General features: G+C 47.2%; 2 protein-coding genes across 2 annotated transcripts in view; one reads left to right on the forward strand and one right to left on the reverse strand.

Moving 5' to 3' along the window:
- Positions 1–493: 493 nt before the first annotated feature.
- Positions 494–23,211, forward strand: part of fam184b (family with sequence similarity 184 member B) — a 31,700-nt gene continuing 8,982 nt past the window's right edge. The window contains exons 1-8 of the mRNA XM_062520537.1: positions 494–920; positions 6,056–6,682; positions 10,808–10,943; positions 11,762–11,913; positions 12,503–12,775; positions 16,883–16,993; positions 21,447–21,617; positions 23,099–23,211. The exon at positions 23,099–23,211 is cut by the window's right edge and continues 9 nt beyond it. Coding sequence (XP_062376521.1) covers positions 777–920; positions 6,056–6,682; positions 10,808–10,943; positions 11,762–11,913; positions 12,503–12,775; positions 16,883–16,993; positions 21,447–21,617; positions 23,099–23,211 — 1,727 coding nt within the window. The 5' untranslated portion in view covers positions 494–776. The remainder of the gene's footprint in view (positions 921–6,055; positions 6,683–10,807; positions 10,944–11,761; positions 11,914–12,502; positions 12,776–16,882; positions 16,994–21,446; positions 21,618–23,098) is intronic.
- Positions 18,790–21,394, reverse strand: LOC134101103 (uncharacterized). The gene is made up of 6 exons (XM_062554676.1): positions 21,362–21,394; positions 19,967–20,505; positions 19,752–19,877; positions 19,501–19,644; positions 19,261–19,401; positions 18,790–19,157 (listed from the first exon to the last, which is right to left on the reverse strand). Exons 2-6 carry the CDS (start codon positions 20,352–20,354, stop codon positions 18,796–18,798), a joined length of 1,161 nt encoding a protein of 386 aa, XP_062410660.1. The 5' UTR covers positions 20,355–20,505; positions 21,362–21,394; the 3' UTR covers positions 18,790–18,795.

Below are 23,211 nucleotides of genomic sequence, written 5' to 3' on the forward strand. Positions count from 1 at the left end.
CCAAACTTTATGCTGATTATTGTGCTGTGCATAAATAAGCGCATCATTGAACAGGGAACAAAACGTGCAGTCTGGCATGCTGTTATTTCCCAAAGGAAACCCATTTATAAAAGCTTATCTTTCCAGATTTCAAAGTAGCCTATTCTGATAAATTGCCATGAGAATGCCATCATTTCATACCTGTCATGGCTTAAATGTATTAGTAGTCATAGTAGCCTAGTCGTAGTAGTAGTAGTAGGCTAGTAGTAGTATTACTATTACTATTACTATTAGTATTATTATTGTCAATGCTACTGAAAGGAGCTCGTAGCCAAGCCTGTGGGAGAGGGCGTGGGAGTACTGCTCCACTGCAGTGGTGCTGTCAGTTGTAATGTAACACTGTAATCACGCCCTCTCCACCCCTTCTCCGAGACAGGTGGTCGGAAACCAACGCATGCCAGCAGCATCGAGGTCTCCCCTGTAGAAAAAAAGAAAAAGAACTTGACAGTGGCGGCCAACTACCCTGGCTTGTCCCTGATGGAATTAGAATGTGACCTCAACGGGTTGCGAGGCCGGGCAGTAAACGGGAAACTTAACAGAAGCAGTGTGGAGCACATTTTCGTCTGGTTTTCACTATGCCGTTCTCCGCACATAATGCACAGCAGCTATGTGTGTTTAATGGCAACAGGGACATCACGTCAAATAATACTTAAGTGGAACCTGGTGGATGTAGCGCTCATTGAGTCGTGATTAGCCACTTTTCAGTGTAATCTTAAGATAAAACTTGACCGGAGGGTATGGCTTCGAGTTCTGGTAAATCGACGAATCAACCTACTGGTTCTTGTAACGGGACTGCTGCGGACTTCACCAACGTAGAGCAGGAACTGTACGACTATCAGATGCACACGAAAATGTGCAAGAAAATAGCGCAGCTTACCAAGGTAAGAATGAGTCCTAGATGCATTTGCGTGGCCATGCGAGCTCTATACGGTGTTGTTGATTGTATCGTAAAGATGCATCGCTCAGGTCAGGATGCGGTATGACGGTACGACCACACGCCCAGACATAAATGCGGCAATGCCTGTTTCACTACACTACTACGTTGATGGTCTGCGAGATAGAGATAGTCCGTAACCAGTAACCTAGGCTGTCCTAGTTGCATTGCAAAACTACATTTGAGCAAATTAATATTTCGAGAATCGAAGAGTGCATTTGCATTTCAGATTAACTTTCTTTGCAAGTAGGCAGGTTTAGCAGCCTGCATGCGAAAGAAAGTGGGGTTATATTCATCATCTCGTGAGTTAACCTGTCCACCAAGCAGCTGCAGACTATGAGTAAAGGCATGAATACAGATGCCTGAACAAGATTCAAAACAGACAAAACGCAGGTATAAAAGCATGCAGTGCAAACCAGTCGGGGCTTTCATTCTGAAATGGTCAGTGCACGGTGGGTAGTTCTAATCAAGCACGCAGTTGTAGGCTACAAAAAATAACCTATACTCATGATAAGGCTATGTGCAGTCGTGCTTGAGGTGCACACCCCTTGCTTGTGTCAGCATTCGTTGATGGCAGTGTTAATTTCGAGTGATGTCTTTCCAGTGGCAGACTTGTGACAGACAAGTGGTATAATTTGAAGTGGTCTACGACATAATAACAAGGTGTTCACGGAGCATCACGCTGTTGTTCTCAAATCCCTGTTTTTGTGGTATGAAAATCGTATGGGAATGAATGCTCTCATCACACTGTCATTTTTCAAAACATTATGTCACTTTTTCTTCATACTCTCAAGAAAAACATCTCCACAGAGGCCAGTTTACAACTTACATGGCTGATTCATTCCGGCTAACGGAAGGGGGATCAAACAAACTTCCTAAATGCTGTCTAACGCAGTGTAAAAATGGAACCCAACTGTCATGTACTGATTTACAAAGTATGGATGGTTGAAATACCATTCTGATATTTTGTGTGAGATGAAACACTTCCACTGAGGTCTTATTTTGAGCCCCAGTGCAGAAATGTCACACCTCATGTAAACAGTCTCTGCACAGTGCAATGTGACGCGTAAATGATCTTTTATGAGTGTGGAGGTTAATCAAAAGCAGGCCAGTCTGTGCCCTGACTCTCTCAACAAAGTGGGTCAGGAGCCGAAACTCTAACCCAGCTGGGAGCCCCGGCATGCGCATGCAAACACACACATACACACATGCATACACACACACACACACACACACACATGATACACACATGCATACACACACACACACACACACACACACACACACACACACACACACATGCATACACACACACACACACACACACACACACACACACACACACACACACATACGCACACATGCACACACACACACACACATAGAAACAGATACCCAGACACACGAACAACACATTCCCATGCACACTGACACACACAACTCACACTCACACATGCTGTGACGCTCTAAAGATAACTGAGCAGAGTGTGTTTACACGGCGCGAGGGAGAAGAGGACTTCTGCCAGCTGCTCTGCTTTGCCTAAGAGACACATGTATGTGCGTCTGCCTCCGCGGCACAGTCCCCGCTCAGCCATAGCTCACGCTGACACACACACGCAGACACCAACACAGTCATTCACAGATTGTATGGCATCACAGGAGCCCTGTTCACACCTGCGTTCACACAGACCTGTAGTACTCTGTGTGAATCACACTTGTAAATATCACTGTTACGTTACATTAGATCAGGATCAGGAACCCCGTGAAATTGTGTTGGATTCACGTGGAATGTGTTTTGTTCTTTTGACGTCAATCTTTATTGCTACTGGTGATGATGTACTTGAGATATTGATTGGGGAAGGTAAAGATTCACATGTTTGTAATGGAACTCTGACAGGGATAGCCAAAGGGCCTGGCAGACAGCAGGAGACCACTTCAGATGAGAAAAGAATGCCCTTTTGATGTAAGAGACCGTAAAAGACTGAAATCAGCTGTGTAGATCAGGAGCTGGGAGAAGAGATTGCACATCCCCTGATACCTTGACATGAATAGGACGTGGCAGCAGATGAAGTTACAGAGCCTCTCTCAAACGGAGGAAAGAGGTTAAGATGAGACGGAAAAGACAGGAGCCAAAAAAAAAGCACAATAGACTGCTCAGCTTAAATCTATGTCTTGCTGTTTCATTCTGACAGCCACAGAGCCAGGAAAAAACATGTTGGGTACTTACGAAGTGCATATGTATAACTTTAGTAACCACAGATGAACTTGAAAGCTGTCATCTTCTTAGCCAGCACAATAACTTGGTGAATGCTGTAGGGTGGTGATGTGTTTTGACAATGTAGTAGTGCAGTGCTTCATTAACACATTAGCAGCAATGTTGGGACCTAATTAGATGTCTTAGAAGAGACTATACTGTGTAGCCATTCTAACTTAAGGGCCCATGGTAAACCTCCTCAAGCTCAGTGTGTTTGCATGGACAGGCATCAGAAAAGCAACACCCACTTGCTTAGATTGCAATACATCCATTACTGCATAATCAATCTATCTGTCAATAGGGATTAGGGCTTGGCCATGACAGCTGTCAGTCACAGGCTGTGTGTGTGTGTGTATGTGTGTGTGTGTGTGTGGTGTGTATGTGGTGTGTGTGTGGAGGGGGGGTAGAGAGAGAGGGGGGGATAGAGAGAGAGACAGGGAGAGAGAGATGTGGTAGGAGAAAGAGATTGAGTCAGAGATGACCACCATAGGACTAGGAGGCTGGGCTTGTGTCGAGGCTTGGAGGGGAGGAGATGTTATTTGTTTTCACAGCCTCACTAGTATCTGGGCTCAGCCTCCAATATCAAAGCTGTGTTACCTCAGAGATCTTGGCCCTGCAGTTCGGCCTTTAGCAAAACACCTCAACCTGTTATCGATTCAACAGGAATATTAATTTCATGCTATGCTGACTGTGAAGCGTGCGATCTTGGCACCAACGCGAGTGCCACTATTGATTTAGATTTCAGATCCAATCACCCCTGTCTGGGTGAGACAGTTAGATTTTAAACATGGAAAGGAATCGCAGAGATGATCTGGATATGGAGGAGATTTGCTGTGATTCCTGTCTCCCTGTTTCTGTCTCTTACCCTCCATGAGCCGTGCAAGTGCCCATCTATCTCTCTCCCTGTTCCCAAAGGCCCTACACGGGCACCCCTGTGAGTATACAATGTATTTACAGTGTGCTATAAAAAGGCTCGTGGACATTTGTCACAAATGGTCGAGGTGACTTTCCTTGATTCTCTTATTGCTGCCCTCAGTAGAAATGCGCTCGGTACTATTGAAGGGCGGATGTGGAGTAGGGCTTTTGGAGGGGGAGAGAGGAAGGGAGGCAGAGCGAGAGAGAGGGAGTAATGGAGAAAGATGAGAGAGAGAGAGAAGGAGAGCTGGAGGGAGAGAGAGAGAGAGAGAGAGTGAGCTGAAGAGAGGTCGCTGCAGTCAATCACGGGGCGGAATGTCCGGCCCTGCTGCCGTGGCGATTTATCACAGACAGGGAGGCGTCATGGTAACACAGGAGCCGCGGTCGGTATAAATGAGACGTCAGGGGTCCGTAAGGGGATATGATGACATTGAGAGTGGGGAGCCTTGCAAGAAGGGTTTGCTGACAGCGACAGGCAAAGACAAACCCCAGCAAGAGTAGGCACACATGCAGAAACCTCAAGAGTAGGCACACACACACACACACACACAGGCACACACACACACGTACACACTCATGCATAAGCATGCAATTTTGTCCAGATTCACTGACTCTAATAGCCCGAGGGGATACAATCTGACCACACGGTTGTAAAAACAAACGTAACAGATAGATGAAAATCACGAGCTCTTTTGAGGACGAGAGATGAGCGCCCCCGACAGAGCAGTCCACTACATCAAAGTCTCCTCCTCACCGCTCACGCATTCCTCTGGGGTTAGGCTCACGCAGAATACGTGATCTGCAGAGGTGATTAATCACCCGCCTCAGTAGGATTCTAGAGAGAGGCCACACCAAACAGCATTCAAAAAAGCACACAGGATGAGCAACCAACTGAATCTGCAGCACTTCTTGAGGTGACTCCGACATGGCTTTATGTCCTACTTATTTTAGACACCATATCATATTTTATAGCGGGGATTAATCCATGTTTAGCAGTCGGCCAGTGAATGGAAGCATGACTGCGGTCATGATGGTATGCTGGGAGGGGGGGGGGTGTATTTCCTGGAAGGCTCACCACACCTGTTGGGATGTTGTCGTCGTCCAGGTGATCTACTCGCTCAACACCAAGAATGAGGAGCAGGAGGCCACGCTGCAGTCGCTCCGCCGCATCGCCACGGAAACCGGGCAGGGCAGCCTGCAGCCAGCGGCTGAGGGGGAGGAAGGGGAGGAGTTTGTCCTGAGGACACGCCTCCTGGAGCTGCAGGCCTTCGTGGAGGAGGAGCAGAGGAAGGGGGAGCAGGCGCAGGCGGAGTTCGAGATCTTCCGTCTGCAGGTGAGGAGTCCGTCTCACGTGTTCAGGTGGGAATGGATGCATTGTTATTAGGACTGTGAAGGGGGAAAAAGCTATTAGTAATTAATTAGTAATAAATGATGAATTAGCTCCTCAAGTGTATTGTGCTGTGGATCTGTGGATTCTAAAGCTCCGTTTGTATAGCAGTTCGCTTGGCGTCTGTTGCTTGTCGCCTCAAAAGTTGAAATTATTTTAACTTTGTTGCGCAGCGTATTGCGCCTTGGCCTGGAATCTCTGAACCATGAATCATTAACATGGCACAGTCTGTTTTCTCGCCTGCTGCCTTGTATGTGAACGGCTCTTATTTATACCCAGAGGCAGACATCCCGGGTTCAGAAAGTAAAAGACCTGCCAAGTATTTGATCCAACAATTTAGTAAACCAGCTCATCCTAATTAGCTGCCAGGTAGATCAGATAATTGGTGATATCACTTGTGTTGAGTGCACAGGTAGAAAGAATATATATGGCAGGACTTTTACCTTCTGGAACCAGGAATGTCCGCCTCTGTTTATACCCCAGTCGGCGTGAGTAAGCGGGCCTAACGTGCGGCCTGTGCCTACAGGTGGAGGAGCGGGACCAGCGGTCCCAGGAGGAGCACGCCGAGCGCGTGGCGCTCCTCACCGAGGAGGCGCTGGAGCTGCGGCGGGACCTGGAGGCGCGCGTGCAGAGCCTGGAGGAGGAGCGGGGCCGCGCCCACAAGCAGCTGGAGGAGGCGCGGGAGGAGAGCCGCGCGCTCGCCCAGCAGTGCCAGGAGCTGCGGCGGGAGCGCGAGGAGGACCGGCGCAGGGAGGAGGACGAGGAGCGCCGGAGGACGGCCGAGGAGGAGGGCAAGCGGGCGGCAGAGGAGAGCGAGAGGCAGGCGCGCGCCCTGGCCGACGAGCTGCGGCAGCTGCGGGAGGAGAGGCAGGGCTGGGAGGAGGAGAGGAGGAAGGCGGAGGAGGAGTGGGAGAGGAGGCTGCGCGAGGTGAGGGAGGCGCACGAGAAGGAGCAGGCGGCCACCAAGCGGTCGCTGCAGCAGAACCTCAGCGAGCAGATCAGCCAGTGGCAGCAGAAGGAGCAGGAGAACCGCAAGTCCCAGCATGCCCTGCTGCAGCAGAGGCTGAGGAAGATCGAGGGGGAGCTGGAGATCAATGAGCAGAGACTGAATGAGAGCAAGAGGCACTGCCAGAAACTACAAGACAAGATTGAGGTGAACACACCCCCTACACACACTACACACCCCCTACACACACACACACACACACACACACTCACATATGTGGGGGTACCACTTGTGATAGTCAGGCCATGACGAATCCTCTAGCTCTTTTTCTCAGTTGAACAGAAGTGCACACACACACACACACACACACACACACACACACACACACACACACACACACACTCTTACTGTCACACACAGTGACTCAAGGCAAATGACTGCCCCAAAATGAAACATGACCATCTGCGCACTCACAGCCAAAGACACATAAGTCACGCAGTGTCCAAATGGAGTGAGTGAATAAATATAAATACAAAGTCAGACATAGCCCCCGGCCCCCATAATGGTTGGATGGTTGTAAAACCCAGCCACTGTCGTCCCCACCAGTGCACCGCACTCTTTTGTACTCCACAGCTGGAGCTGCGGTCGTAGAGCCGCGGTTGTGCTCATCTTCTCAGCTTCTCCCAGAGCCGCGCCGGCGCAAAATGTATAATTAGGGGAGGTAAACGCCACTTCCTCCACTTACTGTGGCAGAGATTAAAGGTTTGGTCATGAGTACCCTCAATTAGCAAACGCAGCTGTCTGCTCGGAAGCAGATGGCATCGGACTCGCAGGGTCAAACAATCATGTCCCGAAATTCTCTCTCTGTCTCTCCTGCGCGCGTACACACACACACACTCAGAGTCATGTCCTAGTACTTCCAATTCACACACACACACACACACACACACACACACACATACAGAGATAGACACAGTGTGTTTGTCATGTCCTGTTTGTTTTTGTCATTGTAGTACACAGATACAGACCCTCGTTCCAGATCAAGGCACGCCGACACATGAGGCCATTTTCCGTCCCATGAAATATTAAATCAACTCTCACATTTGAATTCCCCTCACATGACTGAGCGTGCCTGTTTTGGGCTCAGAGCAGACCAGGCCAATTGTTGTGGTAATTGTTTGATGAAATGACTGCAGTGCCTCGGTCTCCTCCCCTCCCCTGCTGTATTCAGGCTCACTCAGTGTGACTGAGAGCTGAGAGTGTTTACTGAGCACGTACAAGGAGCATTCTTCTGTCAGAAGCCAGCTCTGCCTCAGGCCTCCTCCTGCCATGTGTGTGTGTGTGTGTGTGTGTGTGCGTGTGTGTGCGTGTGTGTGTGCGTGCGTGTGTGTGTGTGTGTTTGTGTGCGTGTGCGTGTGTGTGTGTGCGTGTGTGTGCGTGTGTGTGTGCGTGCGTGTGTGTGTGTGTGTGTGTGTGTTTGTGTGCGTGTGCGTGTGTGTGTGTGTGTGTGCGTGCGTGTGTGTGTGTGTGTGCGTGTGTGTGTGTGTGTGTGTGTGTGTTTGTGTGCGTGTGTGTGTGTGTGTGTGTGTGTGTGTGTGTGTGTGGTCTTTTTGTCGTATTGAGTAAGTGTGTCCTTTGGGTTCTGCAATGTTGCATTGTGTGTCTGTGGGTGGGATTTCAGTTTTGTTATGTAGTGTCATATGTGAGTGTTTGGCATTGTCTCAGTTTTACTCTCTCTCTCTCTCTCCCGCTCTCTCTCGCTCTGTCTGTGTGTGTGTGTGTGTGTGTGTGTGTGTGTGTGTGTGTGTGTGTGTGTGTGTGTGTGTCTGTGTGTGTGTCTGTGTGTGTGTGTGTGTGTGTGTGTGTGTGTGTGTGTGTGTGTGTGTGTGTGTGTGTTCAGTTCCAGCTCCAGGGCTCTGGAGATAGAGCATGCAGAAATGAATTTAGAAAAAAGTGCTTTCAAGCCAAGAGGCTAATGAGCTGATATGCCCCCACTACTCCTCTTGCACAGACACAGACAAGCACTCACACACACACACACACACACGCACACAAAATAGACAGACAATTAGTGTGCACAGTGCCTAAAGACCCACACAAACTCTCTTGTACTGCGCGCAGCACAGAAAGTCACACTCAAAGTGAGGAAATACATTTGAAATGAAGCGCTACTTGTCAGCAAAGTGCTTTGAGTTGTTTTAAAGGATTTGCTCGCGTTTGATTTCGGTTTTGTGAGCGGGGCCTGTGCAGTAGGCGGCAGGCAGCATGTAGACGCTGCAGTTAATGAGGAAGGAATGAGGAGCTCATCAATGACAGAGATCAAAATCGCCGCAACGTCAAAGCGACGTGACGGAAGAATTTATCGCCGTGCCCCTTGGCGTCAATATTCAACGGCATTTAGCGCTAAGACGGCATCCAGTTTGTTAAAAAGCAACTAAATGGGTCATGATCCTGCTGGATTAACAACATTTCACAGTGCTGTATCAGGTTCGGTCCCAGGCACATGTTGGCAGTCAGAGACTTAATTCTCTGTGCCATAAGTCAGTGTAACATCAAAATGAGGTTGAGGCCATTATGTTTAGATAAAGGAACTGTATTGTGTTGCTTTAGGGTCTCAGTAAGACATGCACGTACTACACACACACACACACACACACACACACACACACTCCTTTGTCTATCCATTTGCTTCTTTCCCTCTCCCAGACGCGATCTCTCTTTCTCTCTGCTATATGGACGGTGACTGTCCTTCTCTTGGGCATATAGACACATATTTATAGTGCTTACATTATGTAATATTGAAGCACACATCTTTTCTCACGTTCATTTTTGGGCTTTTGTTGCCTGTGAGAGAGAGAGATGGGGTGGGAAATTACCACCAACCTGGTCCCCGTTGGCACTTGGACCCGGATGTGGTCAGGATGCTGTAGCCAGTACTGTGCCACGGTGCCACAGTGCCATACCCGCCACCCCCCCCCCCACCCCTTGCAAATTCGTTCTTGATTGTAAGCCTGAATTGATCACAGAGGACCTTAAATCTAGTTGGATTGCCCCACTGATCTCTGTGTGTCTGCCATGTGTCTTGTGCACAGACTCAGTGGTCAATCAGCTGCTGACAGCTTCCTGTTAGCACTGCGGCTAATTGGCCCTCCAGTCAATATTACCCAGTCAAGCACAATGGGCCTTTTCAGATGCCTATAGCCTAAAGAAAGAGCCAGAGCACTTGTATGAACTTAGAGTCTGTTAAATCGGTACAAACGACAAGGGATTTGACACACACCATCCTCATCAGGTTCGAACGCTGTCCATCGAAACATCATTGGTCATTTGCACCTATTAAAAAAGAACACAGTTATTTGTGTGCTCCAGTTCTTCCATTAGGTTCCAGTCATCTGAAGTGGCTAATTCTGCTTGGCTAGTCTTGCGGTCCTGTTCGGTGAGCACCGAGCTCCATTTGTAGTGGGGCTGGAGCGTAAGCGATCCCCTCATCAATAGTCAGTATTGACCCATCCACCCCTCTGGCACAAGAGCAGATTACAGTTAGACAGAACTCGTCAAAATACAAATCCACCTGCTCAGGTATCGTCATTAGGTATCGATGGACAGGCATTTTAACTTTCCACGAATGAGTTGAAGCCAAGCATAAAAACGACTTTCAGAAATGTAGAGACAGCATTTGGCAGTCATGTCTGCTCCCTTAATTGTAGGATATCTCCACAGAGAACCGGAACTCATTTTTTTCATATTAATAAAACCATGGAATTACAGATACCATACCAGCTCTTTAAATTCATCCCCTCCCTTTTTTACTCTGTTTCTTACTGCCACCCTCTCTCTCTCCCTCCCTCCCTTCCTCCCTCCCTCCTCACTCTCTCTCATTTCATTTCAATTCAATTCAATGTGCTTTATTTGCATGACTGTGAAAGTTACAATATTGGCAAAGCAATAGGATGTGTGCATATAATACATCAAAATGAAAAAATTAAAAGAAAGGACATTTGACATGGAGTAGGGTAGATATTCAACACAGAATGAAAAACAAACATGCATGTACTGTATATGAATGATGAACATTCAAACACATATGAATAGCCATAAACTATTGATGTCATAAAAATGTATCAACAACATAGATAAAAGAAATAAACTGGGCTTTTTGCCTACTGGGCTGTCCCTTGATTGATGGCACACAGTGACATATTGTGCTGCTGCTACTGTATGTAGGCAACAGCTCTGTCTGGTCTAATACATATTTCATTTGAATGTGACTTGGGTAAATTGTAAATTGTAGTATTATCTTTTTAACGTGTTGACCCCCCGTATTGGTGTCAGGATCTGGAGGAGCAGCTGGAGGAGGGTCGTCACAGGGTGCTGGAGTCGGAGGCGGGAGCCAAGAAGGCGGAGGAAGAGCTGGCCGTGGCCAAGGAGAGACTACTACTCCAGGAGAACGAACTGCAGATGAAGTCTGGTACTAACACACACTCTATCTCTCTCTCTCTCTCTCTCTCTCTCTCTGTGGTACACACACACACACACACACACACACACACACACACATACACACATTTAGTACTAATGTCCAAAGCATATTTTCCTTGCTGCATTAACAATGGCAGTTAAAACAGGCAAGGTTAAATTGGCATGGTTAGGCAGGAGGCATCGATACTCACGCATGGTGCTGCAGGTCAAGTACTGTGTGAGCGCACACACACACACACACACACACACACACACACACACACACACACACACACACACACACACACACACACACACACACATACGCGCACACACACACACACTTAATACAATGATGAATAAATCCTACTGTGAGAGAGCACAATGCTTAAACATTTGGGCTGAATGTATTTTTGAAAGCCTGTTAAAAAGAGAACAAAAGATGATGATGCGTTTAAAAGATTATTTTAGCTCTAAACCCCTCTGCTCGCTCATCAAAAACAGACTGTTCTGCTGTTTCCCTGTACCTGCTGAAAAGGCCTTTCACTGCAATCTGAGACGGGAGGGATTCCTGGATGAATCGCCCCTCTGGGAGCTCTCCCCCGTCTCAGCTCTGCATTATCCGCCAACCTCCGCAAGACAGATGCAGGCTAACGCCCCCCCCCCTCCCTCCCTCCCTCTCGCGTTCTCCATCTTCCCCCTTTTCTATCTCTCATCCTTTGCCTTTTCTCTCTCCTCCTCTCTTCATTCTCATCTCCATCTCTCTCTCCATTCCCGTTGCTCCACGTCCGTGTCCGTCGGGCTGTCCTCCTCCTGACCTCGTTCCAGAGGAGCTGATGTCGCAGAGTTCGTCGCAGGTGAAGGTGTCGGCCGAGGTGGAGGAGCTGCGCTCGCAGCTGAGCCGTCTCAACCTGCGCAACAAGGAGCTGGAGCTGCAGAGCAACGGGCGCAGCAGTGACCACGCACGCATGCTGAAGCAGGTGAGGCACACCTGGTGCACACACAACACACCTGATACACACACAACACACCTCATACACACACAACACACCTCATACACACACAACACCTGATGATACACATACAAAACACAACACACCTGATGCACACATCTTGAATTTGCGGGAAAATTTTATTTTTTTTGTTGAAGAAAGAGTGGGAACCCTGAGTCAGAGGAGTTATCCAAACACATCAAAGCTTGATATTCATCGCAAACTATAATAAGAACCAAATGGAATTTTTACAATATACACATGCTGTCTTACTGTAATCACCAGTTGTCAGAGACAACTCCAGCTTCAGGAAGTAAAAGTCCAATCATGCATTGGTTCTACTTGTGTAGTTAATACAGGCGATCTCAGGCTGAAGAGTTGTGCCAGTTAGAATCAGCTGGTATAAGTGAATGGTTGGCACAGATACTTTTACACTCTTCTCACCTCTGCCAGTTGTCAGTGGAAATTGAATGTTTAGATGTATGGTAAAATATAGAATGAAAACTGTATGTAAAATACTAAGCCTGTGGTCCAAATCTCTCTCTCCCTCTGTAAATGCTGTGGTCCGGGCGGTCAGCATGCGGACACCTTGGCCACCATGCGGCTGGAGCTGCAGCGGGCGCACGCCGAGGAGGTGCAGCGTCTGCGGCAGGAGGTGGAGCAGGAGAAGGAGCAGGGCCGCGAGGAGGTGGAGGAGCAGAAGAGGGGCGTCCACCAGCACATGGAGGAGGAGCGGCGGCGCCTGCGCGAGCAGCTCAAGCGCGCCCTGGAGGAGGTGATACGCAAGCACGCCGGCGAGATGCGCCAGGCCTCCGCCTCGCTGGACGCCGAGAAGAAGCGCGCTCAGCAGGTGAGGTCGCCGCGGTAACTGACCGACCCGTGGGAGAGGAGCCGTGCTTAGCCACAGGTGTCTGTGTTAAACATGTCTTAGCCTGGGGCCGGTTGCACCAACTGGTCTTTACTAAGTCTGGTCCTAACTGCTAAGTTGGTCTTTGTTAAGACCAGTCCTTAGAATTCAACTAAAGTCGGTTGCACCAGCAGAACTTGCGCCTGGTCTTAACTACGCCCGGTCTTAGCGATGCGCGTCCATGTGAATGCCTACGGAACAATGACAACTTGCCTGTTTTAAAGATTAGAACTCTATCTGCTGTCAATCACGTCCCCCGTTCGGAGGAAACCGCTGTTAAAGTGAATGACATGTAGCCTAATGCCTAATGCGTGGCACCTATTTAACTCGCTAAATAAATAACTTAACAATTACTGTAGTTCCTTCTCATTATGTCAAGAATAAGCAAAGGAGACGCATTATAGCTTTATCCTTTCAGAGATAAGGCTACCAATAGGCTGTGGCAGAACAACACTAACTGGTAGAAGCGTTATCTGCACTGTAAAATGCAAGTAAAAAGTTTATGTTATGTAAAGAGCTAGACCCATGGAATACGGAATAACGTCAGCCAACCAGCCACGTTGTGCTAGGAATGCCGTAACAGGTAGGCAATTATCTAACAAATGTAACGTTAGCTTACACGGTTTATTTTTATGCACTACGTAATTGTAGGGCGGGCTAGATAGCCTACCTATGCATCTTCAAATGTTTCCAAGTGTAGCCTATGGTTATCCCTATTAGGAATGTACAATAAGCTGTTAATAAAGGTTTTTAATTCGTGAATGATACCGAAAGCCCCTCATGATTGCCAGGCTGGCGTAGCGAAGTGTCAACCTAAAACGAATGCTAGCTGACCAACAAGCGAGTATGGGAATAATAACAATGTAGTTTGCGCTGTAGAAACGACTGTGAGAAGTGCTCAAATGTTGGTCTTAAGAACTTACGCCTACTACTGAGTAGGCGTAAGATCTACGCCCGGTCTTAGCGAAAAGAATGCTTAAGCCTAGATGGTGCAACTGGCGTATCTATCAGGTTGGACTTAGAACGCTGAGTTAGGACCGACGTAGCTTAAGACCGGGCGTAAGCATGTTGGTGCAACCGGCCCCTGGTTATTACCGGACTAAGCTCAAGCTCAATGTAAGATTGAACATTAGTCTGGGGAGTCTGTGTGTATTTCTACTGCACAAGAAGCATGATCAGCGGGCATAGTTCAAATGACTCTGTACACATTTGATAGTCCTTCAACCAATCAGACCAACGATCCGGGTGCGCCTGGTGGATAAGCCAGTTTGTGATTGGTTCCAGCAAACGTGGACAGGAAGTAGGAGAGACAAATGTGCAGGTTTCTAGCCTGAGCTGCAGGGCGAAATCCAATCGCCGGCAGATTGGGCTGGGTTTACCCAGTCTAAAGATGTCTAACTAAAATATTGAAAATCGATGAAGGATTGAGGGTTAAAATGACTAAGATATCAGGGATGTTCAGAAACAGACGTAGACAAGATAAAAAAAAGCTCAGTCAGCAGGTAAGGTCGCCAGGTAGCGGATCTGAGGGAAGGTAGCCATGTTAAGCCATGTGTGTATGCTAACATATCTAACTGGAAAGCTTGAAAATGAAGGTCTTTGGCTAAAATGTCGGGGAAGTTAGAGGGAATGGAGCTGACAAAAACAGATGTTGACAAGATGAGGGTTGAGGATGTGAGATCTCACTGTCGTGACCTCTGTCGCATTGTGATGCTGATGGCACTTGTGTGTGTGTAAATGCAAACAGTCGACTGGGGAGAGGACGGTTGTCATTCTTCTTGTTGATGGGCGTCTAAACGCAACAAGCGCTGGTCTGCAGCTGTCATTCCCGGAGGTCGGGGTTAATGAGAGAAGACACACTGCCGAAGGGCTCACTCACAGTGCTCAATGACACAGCCTGTCAACACAAGTCCTGACGCCACCCCCCCCCCCCCACCACCACCCCCCATCGCCAATCACTTACACAAACACAGCAAATTAGCTCATTTAGAATTCCTCCGACGACCACAGAGGGACTTTCATACTCTTAACTGCTCATTTCATTTCAGTTACTGTAAATGTGTCGAGTTTATTGCTATCTGTAGTAGATTCCATTCAGTGACAGTAGCCTGCCCAGAGCAGCCTCACTTGTTCCTTTTGGCTGAGTAAAGGACACAGCGCTAGCTGTATCCGCGCTGGCTCCCTCGGTCTGCTGCTGGAAAAGGCTGGGAGTGGGGAGTGGGACGACAGGTCACGGTTCTGACTCGCACTCGCTCCATGGCCTTTGGTTCTGTGCGACTGCTGATCCAAAGTGACAGTACTAGTTGTGAGCAATATGGCCGCCGGCTGCCAAGGCAGAGTGGATTTTGGCTGGGCTTCCCCCCACTGACCTCGCTGATCCATGGTCTTTCCAGATCAGCTGTCTGTGACTAAAGCTGAGGGGAGCGGAGCGGAGAGCACAGGCGGCACACAGACACTCGCTCACCCACTCACTCACTCAGGCAGGCCTGGACTACTGCGCAGCTGGAACAGTCTGGGAGTCTCGCCCTGGGATTTACACAACGCTTCAGCTCACCTGATAGGGCTGGAGCATTAGCCACGGGCAGATCATCCTGTCATCGCCCGTCTCTTTCTCTCTCTCTCTCTCTCTCTCTCTCTCTCTCTCTCTCTCTCTCTCTCTCTCTCTCTGTCTCTGCTCCCACACTCTCTCAGCAGGATGTGGATTTGAAACCTAAAATGTCTGTGCCTGCCTGTCTTCCTTTGATCAGTGTTTGAATGCTGTATATTTATAGCTTCACTGGGTGTGTGTCTGCGTGTGTCAAAACATTTTAAATCCAACTGGCAAGTAGAAGTTATCCCTTCAGAGGAAATGGTGATGCAGACTTATTTACGCAGAGCAAATTGTGACAAATATTGGTGATGTCAGCAGAGTAGATTATTAATTTCAGAATCACCAACAGGTATAGATTCTGCTCCCTCTATCACTAATGCTCTCACGTCACTCTCTTACTCTCTCTCTCTCACTCACACACGCACACGCACGCACACACACATACTGTAGCTGCTGCAGTGTAAGTGATTTTAACCAGAGGTGTTACTCTTGCTTGTTTGCAACAGACATCCCTGAGCTCATTTAGCCCATTTAGTTCCCCTCATACCCCACACCCACAGAACACGGTTTCACATTTACTGTACACCCTACAGAGCACAGTCTTACATTTATACCCTACAGAGCACAGGTTTACATTTATACCCTACAGAGCACAGGTTTACATTTATACCCTACAGAGCACAGGTTTACATTTATACCCTACAGAGCACAGGTTTACATGTATACCCTACAGAGCACAGGTTTACATTTATACCCTACAGAGCACAGTCTTACATGTATACCCTACAGAGCACAGGTTTACATTTATACCCTACAGAGTACAGTTTTACATTCATACCTCACAGAGCAGTTTTACATTCATAGTCTACAGAGCACAGTTTTACATTCACACCCTACAGATCACAGTCTTATGTTGACACCCTCCCAGAACACAGTTTACATTCATTACCTCACAGAGCAGTTTTACATACAGTAGTCTACAGAGCACAGGTTTACATTCACACCCTATAGAGCACAGGTTTACGTTCATAGTCTACAGAGCACAGTTTTACATTCATAGTCTACAGAGCACAGTTTTACATTTATACCCTACAGAGCAGTTTTACATTCATAGTCTACAGAGCACAGGTTTACATTTATACCCTACAGAGCACAGTTTTACATGTATACCCTACAGAGCACAGTTTTACATTTATACCCTACAGGGCACAGTGTTACATTCATAGTCTACAGAGCACAGTTTTTCATTCATAACCTGGATCCCCAGTCACCTGCTCATGTAGTGGCTGCTGAACAATGTCTGCTCAGATTTAAAGTCTCTCCAAAATGTGCTGCGAATCTGAACAATGTGAAAATGAACCTTTTGCTCTGTCTTGGGTTGTTCTGTGTTTCCTTCCATTTGAATTCAACTTACCTGTCTTTTCTTTTCCCCTGTGTGAATGTTGTCGCCATGGTTACAGGAGCTCCTGTCCCAGGCAGAGGAGCTGAGGAAGAGAGGTGAGGAGGAGAGGAGGAGTCTGGAGGTGGAGCGAGACGAGCTCAAGGCGCGCCTGCAGCTGTCCATCTCAGAGGTCAGGGGTCAACTGACGTGTCGGACATCTTACGCAAACACACACCACTGGTCAAACAAACAGAGGTCTGCTATGCCCAGCATGTTGATTTACTCTAACTAGCGGTACAGTTAATTTCTGGAAGCTTTTACTTGATGATGCAATACATGCATAGCATGGCCAGCTGCAGAAAGTAATGGTGTTTCTGAACTGGTATAACATAATAAAATTACACATTAAGCGCTTTGGTTGTCTCTGCAGTGCCCTCCACATCTCTTGGCACCCCTGGTGAAGATGAATCAAAAGAGATATTCAAATTCTACTTGGGCATCTTGTCATACAATGAAAACATTGAGGAAAAATCCAACCTTGAGAGGAAGCGAATTTATTCTGAAAAGAAAAATTATATATTTTTTTAACAAAGACAAATATGCCACGGTTATTGCCAACCCTTTATTTAATTCTGTATAAAAGAGCTGTAGTCTTCTCCTACAGCCTCCCATACAGCTACAGAATACAAAGCAGGAGATTTGAGGGCCTTCATCTTTACCTAATATATCTCTGGATTGTCTAGATTCCTTGGTCCTCTCTTGGGCACTCTCCTCTAAAGCTCACCCGCTGGTCCTCTGTTGAGCCAGCATCAGGGGACTGAGATAGCCATGGCAGATTTTGTGCTGATAAACCATTTTTGCATTGATCTGGACATGCATTTTGGATCCTCGATCTGCTGGATGTTCCAATCATAACCCACTTTTAGCATCTTGGCAGACACTACAAGATTTTGATTTGAAATGCCCAGTTAATTCATTAAGTTTATGAACCCCAATAAGGTCCCTGGGGCTTCTGGTGTAAAAACAGCCCCAGAGAAACACCCTCCATCATAGGCTTGGAGTTCTTTTCATTATAGTCATTCTTCTATGCCAAATCCACCTTGGCCGTTTGCTGACAAAAAGCTCCGTTCTCTTTTCATCTGACCATAGAAAGCTATTCCAGGCAAAGTCCCAGCAGCATTTAGCAGCTCCAGACATTTCCATTTGTAGTGAAATGACACAAAATACTTTTTCCTGGCATGCCATTTAAATAATCTGTTAGCCTGAAGGTCACGTCTGATGTTTTTTAGACTGGATAGATGCTTTTGCTTTTATCTCTCTAATAGTGATCCTTAGGGAATCTTTTGTCAATCTTACCATCCTCAACACTGTGTCTAGGGCAGTGGTTCTCAAAGTGGGGTCCGGGGACCCCTTGGGGTCCGTGACCCATAGCCAAGGGGTCCGCGAAATAATCTGCTTGAATTTATAAAGTTCACATTTTAAAAAGATGATGCTCTTTTCACCCATAAAACAAGCAAATTGTGTCTATTTGGTCCTACCCACATTTACTTGGGATAGTGGACCCGGGCCACAACTTCGCACACCCACACAGACACATGCACACACACACACACACACACACACACACACAAAGGCAGTGAAAGAGAACAGGCATAGCTAATGGCCTATCGGGCCCTAACATGCCGTGTGGGGTAGGGGCTCTCCTGGTCCACTAGCTTTGAACTGCTGTGGACTCATGTCTGTTCTCCTAGATGAGAACCTTGTAGAGCATTACACATGTCACTACTCATGTTTGACGGATTAGGGAGGACACAAACTTTGATTAGAGTGAAATATGATTGATACCATCACCAAAACCATGTGCAATACAGGAAGTATTCCTAGGAGATAAGAAAAGACCAAAGAGCAGATGTCTTATGATTTAAAAAAAATGATACGTTTATTTATTAATAATAATAATAATAATAATATTTTATGCTGGGGCATTGATCCTCACTGTCGTAGGCTCCTCTTTCCTCTTTGGCCGCTGTTGTCACGGCAGCTGTTTGCAGCCTGTGTGGCCGCGTTAAGAACAGTGAAGCAGAGAGCCTTGGTCTCCCTCCGGTGAGCCCAGCCCTGAAGTCTCTCCCTCCGCTCCTCCTGCTGCCGTCTCCTCTCTGCTGGGGTGAGATACAGTCCCAGTGAATCCTGGCGTCTCCCAGTCTCTTGGGTCCGCTGCACTGGGGACTTCTGACAATCCCGTCTCAGCAGAGACACGGGCCTCTCTCCGTGTCGGTCTCCAAGATCCTGAGATGGGCGCCTCATGTCTCCCACAGCCAGTTCAGGTCCCCTGGTGTCACATGCCAGGGCTGGGTCTATGGAGAAAGGTGAAATGATGATTCAAATAAACAAGTTCACATCAGGTGTATACTCATCTAAAAATGAGTATCATATGCCATCTAAAAATGTTTAACGTACTGTGACTAGCGTTAGCCTTCTCCTCCAGCTTTATCTCTGCTGGGGTTAGACCCTGATGTTGCCCAGTCTGTGAGGTGCACTGCACTGGGGACGGGCTCTTCCTGTCCTCCTCAGCCAGTTCAGTTCTGTCAGTGTTTGGGCCTATGGAGAGGAATGACATGATGATTCAAATGAACAAGGTCACATCAGGTGAACACTTCAACTCTGATATACTCAGCCATTTGAAAATGTTCAACGTACTGTGACTACCGTTAGCCTTCTCCTCCAGCTTGTCTTTCTCTGCCGGGGTTAGACTCTGATGTTGCCCAGTCTGTGAGGTGCACTGCACTGGGGACGGGCTCTTCCAGGCCCCCTCGGCCAATTCAGATCTGTCAGTGTTTGGGCCTATGGAGAGGAATGAAATGATGATTCAAATGAACCATAATGCCCCCTTGAATTGCCCTCTTCAACTCTACTGGGATATTCAATCCCCGAAATAATGTTCAACTTACTGGGACTAGCGTTAGCCCTCTGAGACATGGGCATCTCTCTGTCCCCCTTGCCAAGCTCCTGAGATGGGATCTTCCCATCCCCCATGGCCAACTGAGGTGTGTTGATGTCACATGTCAGGTTTGGGCCTATGGAGAGAGAAATTATGATTTAAATTCACATCTAGTACCCACTTCAACTGTTAGGATATTTAACCATCTAAACATGTTCAACTTACTGCTTCTAGCATTAGCCCTCTTTTTTGCAGCCTCCCTCTCTTGAAACCAGCCATGTAGCTTCCATCTCCTCTCCCCCTGGTGTCTGTCTGCTGGGGTTAGATTCTCAAACCTCCCAAGGTCAGGACAGGACACTGGCCTTGCCAAGAGGGGAGCCTCTGAGCTAGCTTTGGCCATCTTCCCACAGTCCAAAATTACTGGAATAGCATTTGTGCTAGCGTTAGCCATCTCCACCACAACCGCTGGAGTAGCATTCAGGCTTGTGTCGGCGATCTCCACCTTCCTGGCTTCATTAGCAGGATGAATAGGCATCTCTGCTTGCTGTGCCTCAGGGGCAGCCAACTCAAGCTCTCTCAGAGCTGTTTCCTCCTTTCTCTTTCTATCGGCCATGTCCTTCTTTAGGCGCTTAGCCTCCTTCCTCTGTTTCTTTTTACTTGGGTTCACCCTGTCCTTCTTTGGCTGCTTTCCTTTGGTCTTCACCTTGACCTCTGACCTCACCGTCTTGCACTCCAACTCCTCATCGGGTTGCGGTGAGCAACAGCTGAATAAACCACAGAGCTTCATTTTGCACAACTGATCTCTTCGAAGTCTCAAATTAGACTGAGCAAATCTTTGAAGATCACTGCAAATTCTACTTTGACCAAAATTCTAAATTCTAAATTCCACATTCTGCTGTTCTCATGACGATCAACATGTTTATTTCTATGGGCTGCAACAATGAGTTTAGAATGTTCATACTGCCCAATCAGAGCCAAGTAGGCCTATTAAGAAACCTCTAGGGCAAGATACATGGCTATGGCTATGGCTATGGTTATTTAGCAGACGCCTTTGTCCAAAGCGACATACAAATAAATAACAATACAAATTAAATTAACAGTGAACAATTACAAACTAGGGAGAATAGTAATATTATCAGTAAAACAATAATTTTAAGCAATAACCTAATGAGAAATAAAACAGTGAAATGAGAATAGCAATCAAATAAGTCACTCAGTTAATTATATATAATAATAATAATAACTAAAGCATGGTATGGCTAAATTTAAGGACAATAGCAAAATAAATTTCAAATTCTATCAATAGACAAATTATAACAAAACAATACTATTATACAAACCATAACACATCACAAACTCAAAGGACTAAGTGCATATTAAATAAATGTGCCTTAAGAATAATGGGTTCTTTTCCAAGCAAGTTTATAACCATTTGATTGGAACTTCTTTAGATAGATAGATAGATAGATAGATAGATAGATAGATAGATACTTTATTGATCCCCAAGGGGAAATCAATAAAGTATCTATCTATCTATCTATCTAAAGAAGATTTATTAATGTTTATACATAACTGTACATATTGGTGATTTGTACCTGTATTTTACATTTCCCAACTTACCAGGGGTGCCAGTAAATGTGTAGGGTGCTGTGTATGTGTGTGTGTGTGGCTGCTTGTGTAAGTAACGTGTGTGCACGTCTCCCAGATTTCCCGGCTGGAGGAGGCGATCCGGCAGAAGGAGCGCGAGAGGGAGCAGGAGCAGGAGCGGGAGCGGCAGAGCCGCGAGGTGGCCAATCAGAGGCCGGTGTGCGGCGTGGAGTGTGCGGTGCTCAGGGAGCAGCTGGAGCAGGCGCACACCGCCCTGGAGCAGATGCAGGTAACACACACACACACACACACACACACACACACACACACACACACACAGCTACAGCCACAGACACTCACAGACACAGACAGCCACTGACTGGTGATCAGCCATGGTATCCACTACAGCAACAATACAAATGTCAACTATCACAAGTGCGCGCCATACACAAACTACAACACAAACTACAAGTGCTCTCTGCAGTGACTGAACTCAATATCTGTGTAAGGTGTGAAAGCTAAACGCCTGCATAAGGTGTTTAAACTAAACATCTGTATAAGAACTACACAGGACCATCTTACACATAAATATGCACATAATTATGAGGGAGGTTGTAACAGCAGGCGCTCAGATCATCATAAAAGCTTATGGAACGTCCACAGTCACTGAGCGTACCATACACCGCGGGACACAAACACACACTCACTGCATTATACACATGCATTTGCATAGCTGTTAAATAGTCTACATGTATTAGGCACAATCCAAGCAAATGTTTCGCCTGATACAAGCCTAGCATAAAATAGCAGTGTTACGAGGCCAGGGAAAGCAGTAGGCTACGGGCCAACATGCGGTAGAGCAAAGCAGGTGACACCAGAGACGATTGGTAGCCAACAAATCCCCGTTAACATGCAAATCCTATCAGGCAGTAGGAACAGCAAGTACAAGGCTACTCGGTCTTCATGAGAAAACAGGTGGGCAGAGTCAACAGCGGATGTTTGCTTGCACTGTTATTCTTGCTTTTCACAGACAGAATAAAGGGCTTAGAAAAAATGGCTTTTCAATGTTGAAACTACTGCACTGGGTTTCTTTTAGAGATTCGAACACCTTGGGTGAAGTCTGAAGCCCCATTGCCTTGGACTCCGTTCACCTGCTGCCTTTCTTTCACATCGAGACTGGCACAGAACATCAGAACATTAAAGCGCACACACACTTACAGTACACACATTCAGCACACACATGCTCAGATACGCATACAGCACACATACACACACACACACACCCTTAGCCAATTTACGAGTTTGAATCTGCTGAGCTCAGCTCATCAATACAGCATCAATACAAATCTTTACACTCAAACTCACACACGCAGAAACATAAAAATACACTCACTCACACAGCCATACACACAGCCCTTACCCCACCACACACACACACACACACATACACACAGCTTCAGCTCTAGCAGATGACACCACTACCCAAACAAGCCCAAGGACAGAGCCAGGCAGCCACACAAAAGCCTCCATCTCAAATAAGCCTCTCCGCTCTACCAGCTTCTAGCACAGTTTCCAGTTATGCACCAAACATGACTGAGCTAGATTGCAAACAAGACATTTGTTTACTACATACAGTACAGTATTGCTGTTTGGTGGGTGATGGTACAACCCAGTGTGGGTGTGTGTGTGTGTGTGTGTGTGTGCATACTGTGTCCATCTGACAAGCTATCTCACAAGGTTCACCATGTGGCTGTGGGGCATGTGTCTCAGGTGGACGTGGAGGAGCAGAGGTCCAGACTGCAGGGCAAGATGGTGGCCTTGCAGGCCGAGAGGGAGACCCTGGAACAGAGGCTTCAGGAACAGTCTCAGCAGAACCTGGAGGA

This window comes from Sardina pilchardus, chromosome 2 (assembly GCF_963854185.1).
Source record: "Sardina pilchardus chromosome 2, fSarPil1.1, whole genome shotgun sequence".
NCBI lineage: Eukaryota > Metazoa > Chordata > Actinopteri > Clupeiformes > Clupeidae > Sardina > Sardina pilchardus.

Bases quoted from the DNA above. Each gene is read 5' to 3' on its own strand.
- LOC134101103 (XM_062554676.1), bottom strand. From the start codon at position 20,354: ATGGCCGATAGAAAGAGAAAGGAGGAAACAGCTCTGAGAGAGCTTGAG. The intron at 19,878-19,966 runs GTAAGTTGAACA...CTCTCTCCATAG, and splicing joins GAGGGCTAATGCTAGAAGCA to GCCCAAACCTGACATGTGAC. The intron at 19,158-19,260 runs GTACGTTAAACA...CTTTCTCCATAG, and splicing joins GAAGGCTAACGCTAGTCACA to ACCCAGCCCTGGCATGTGAC.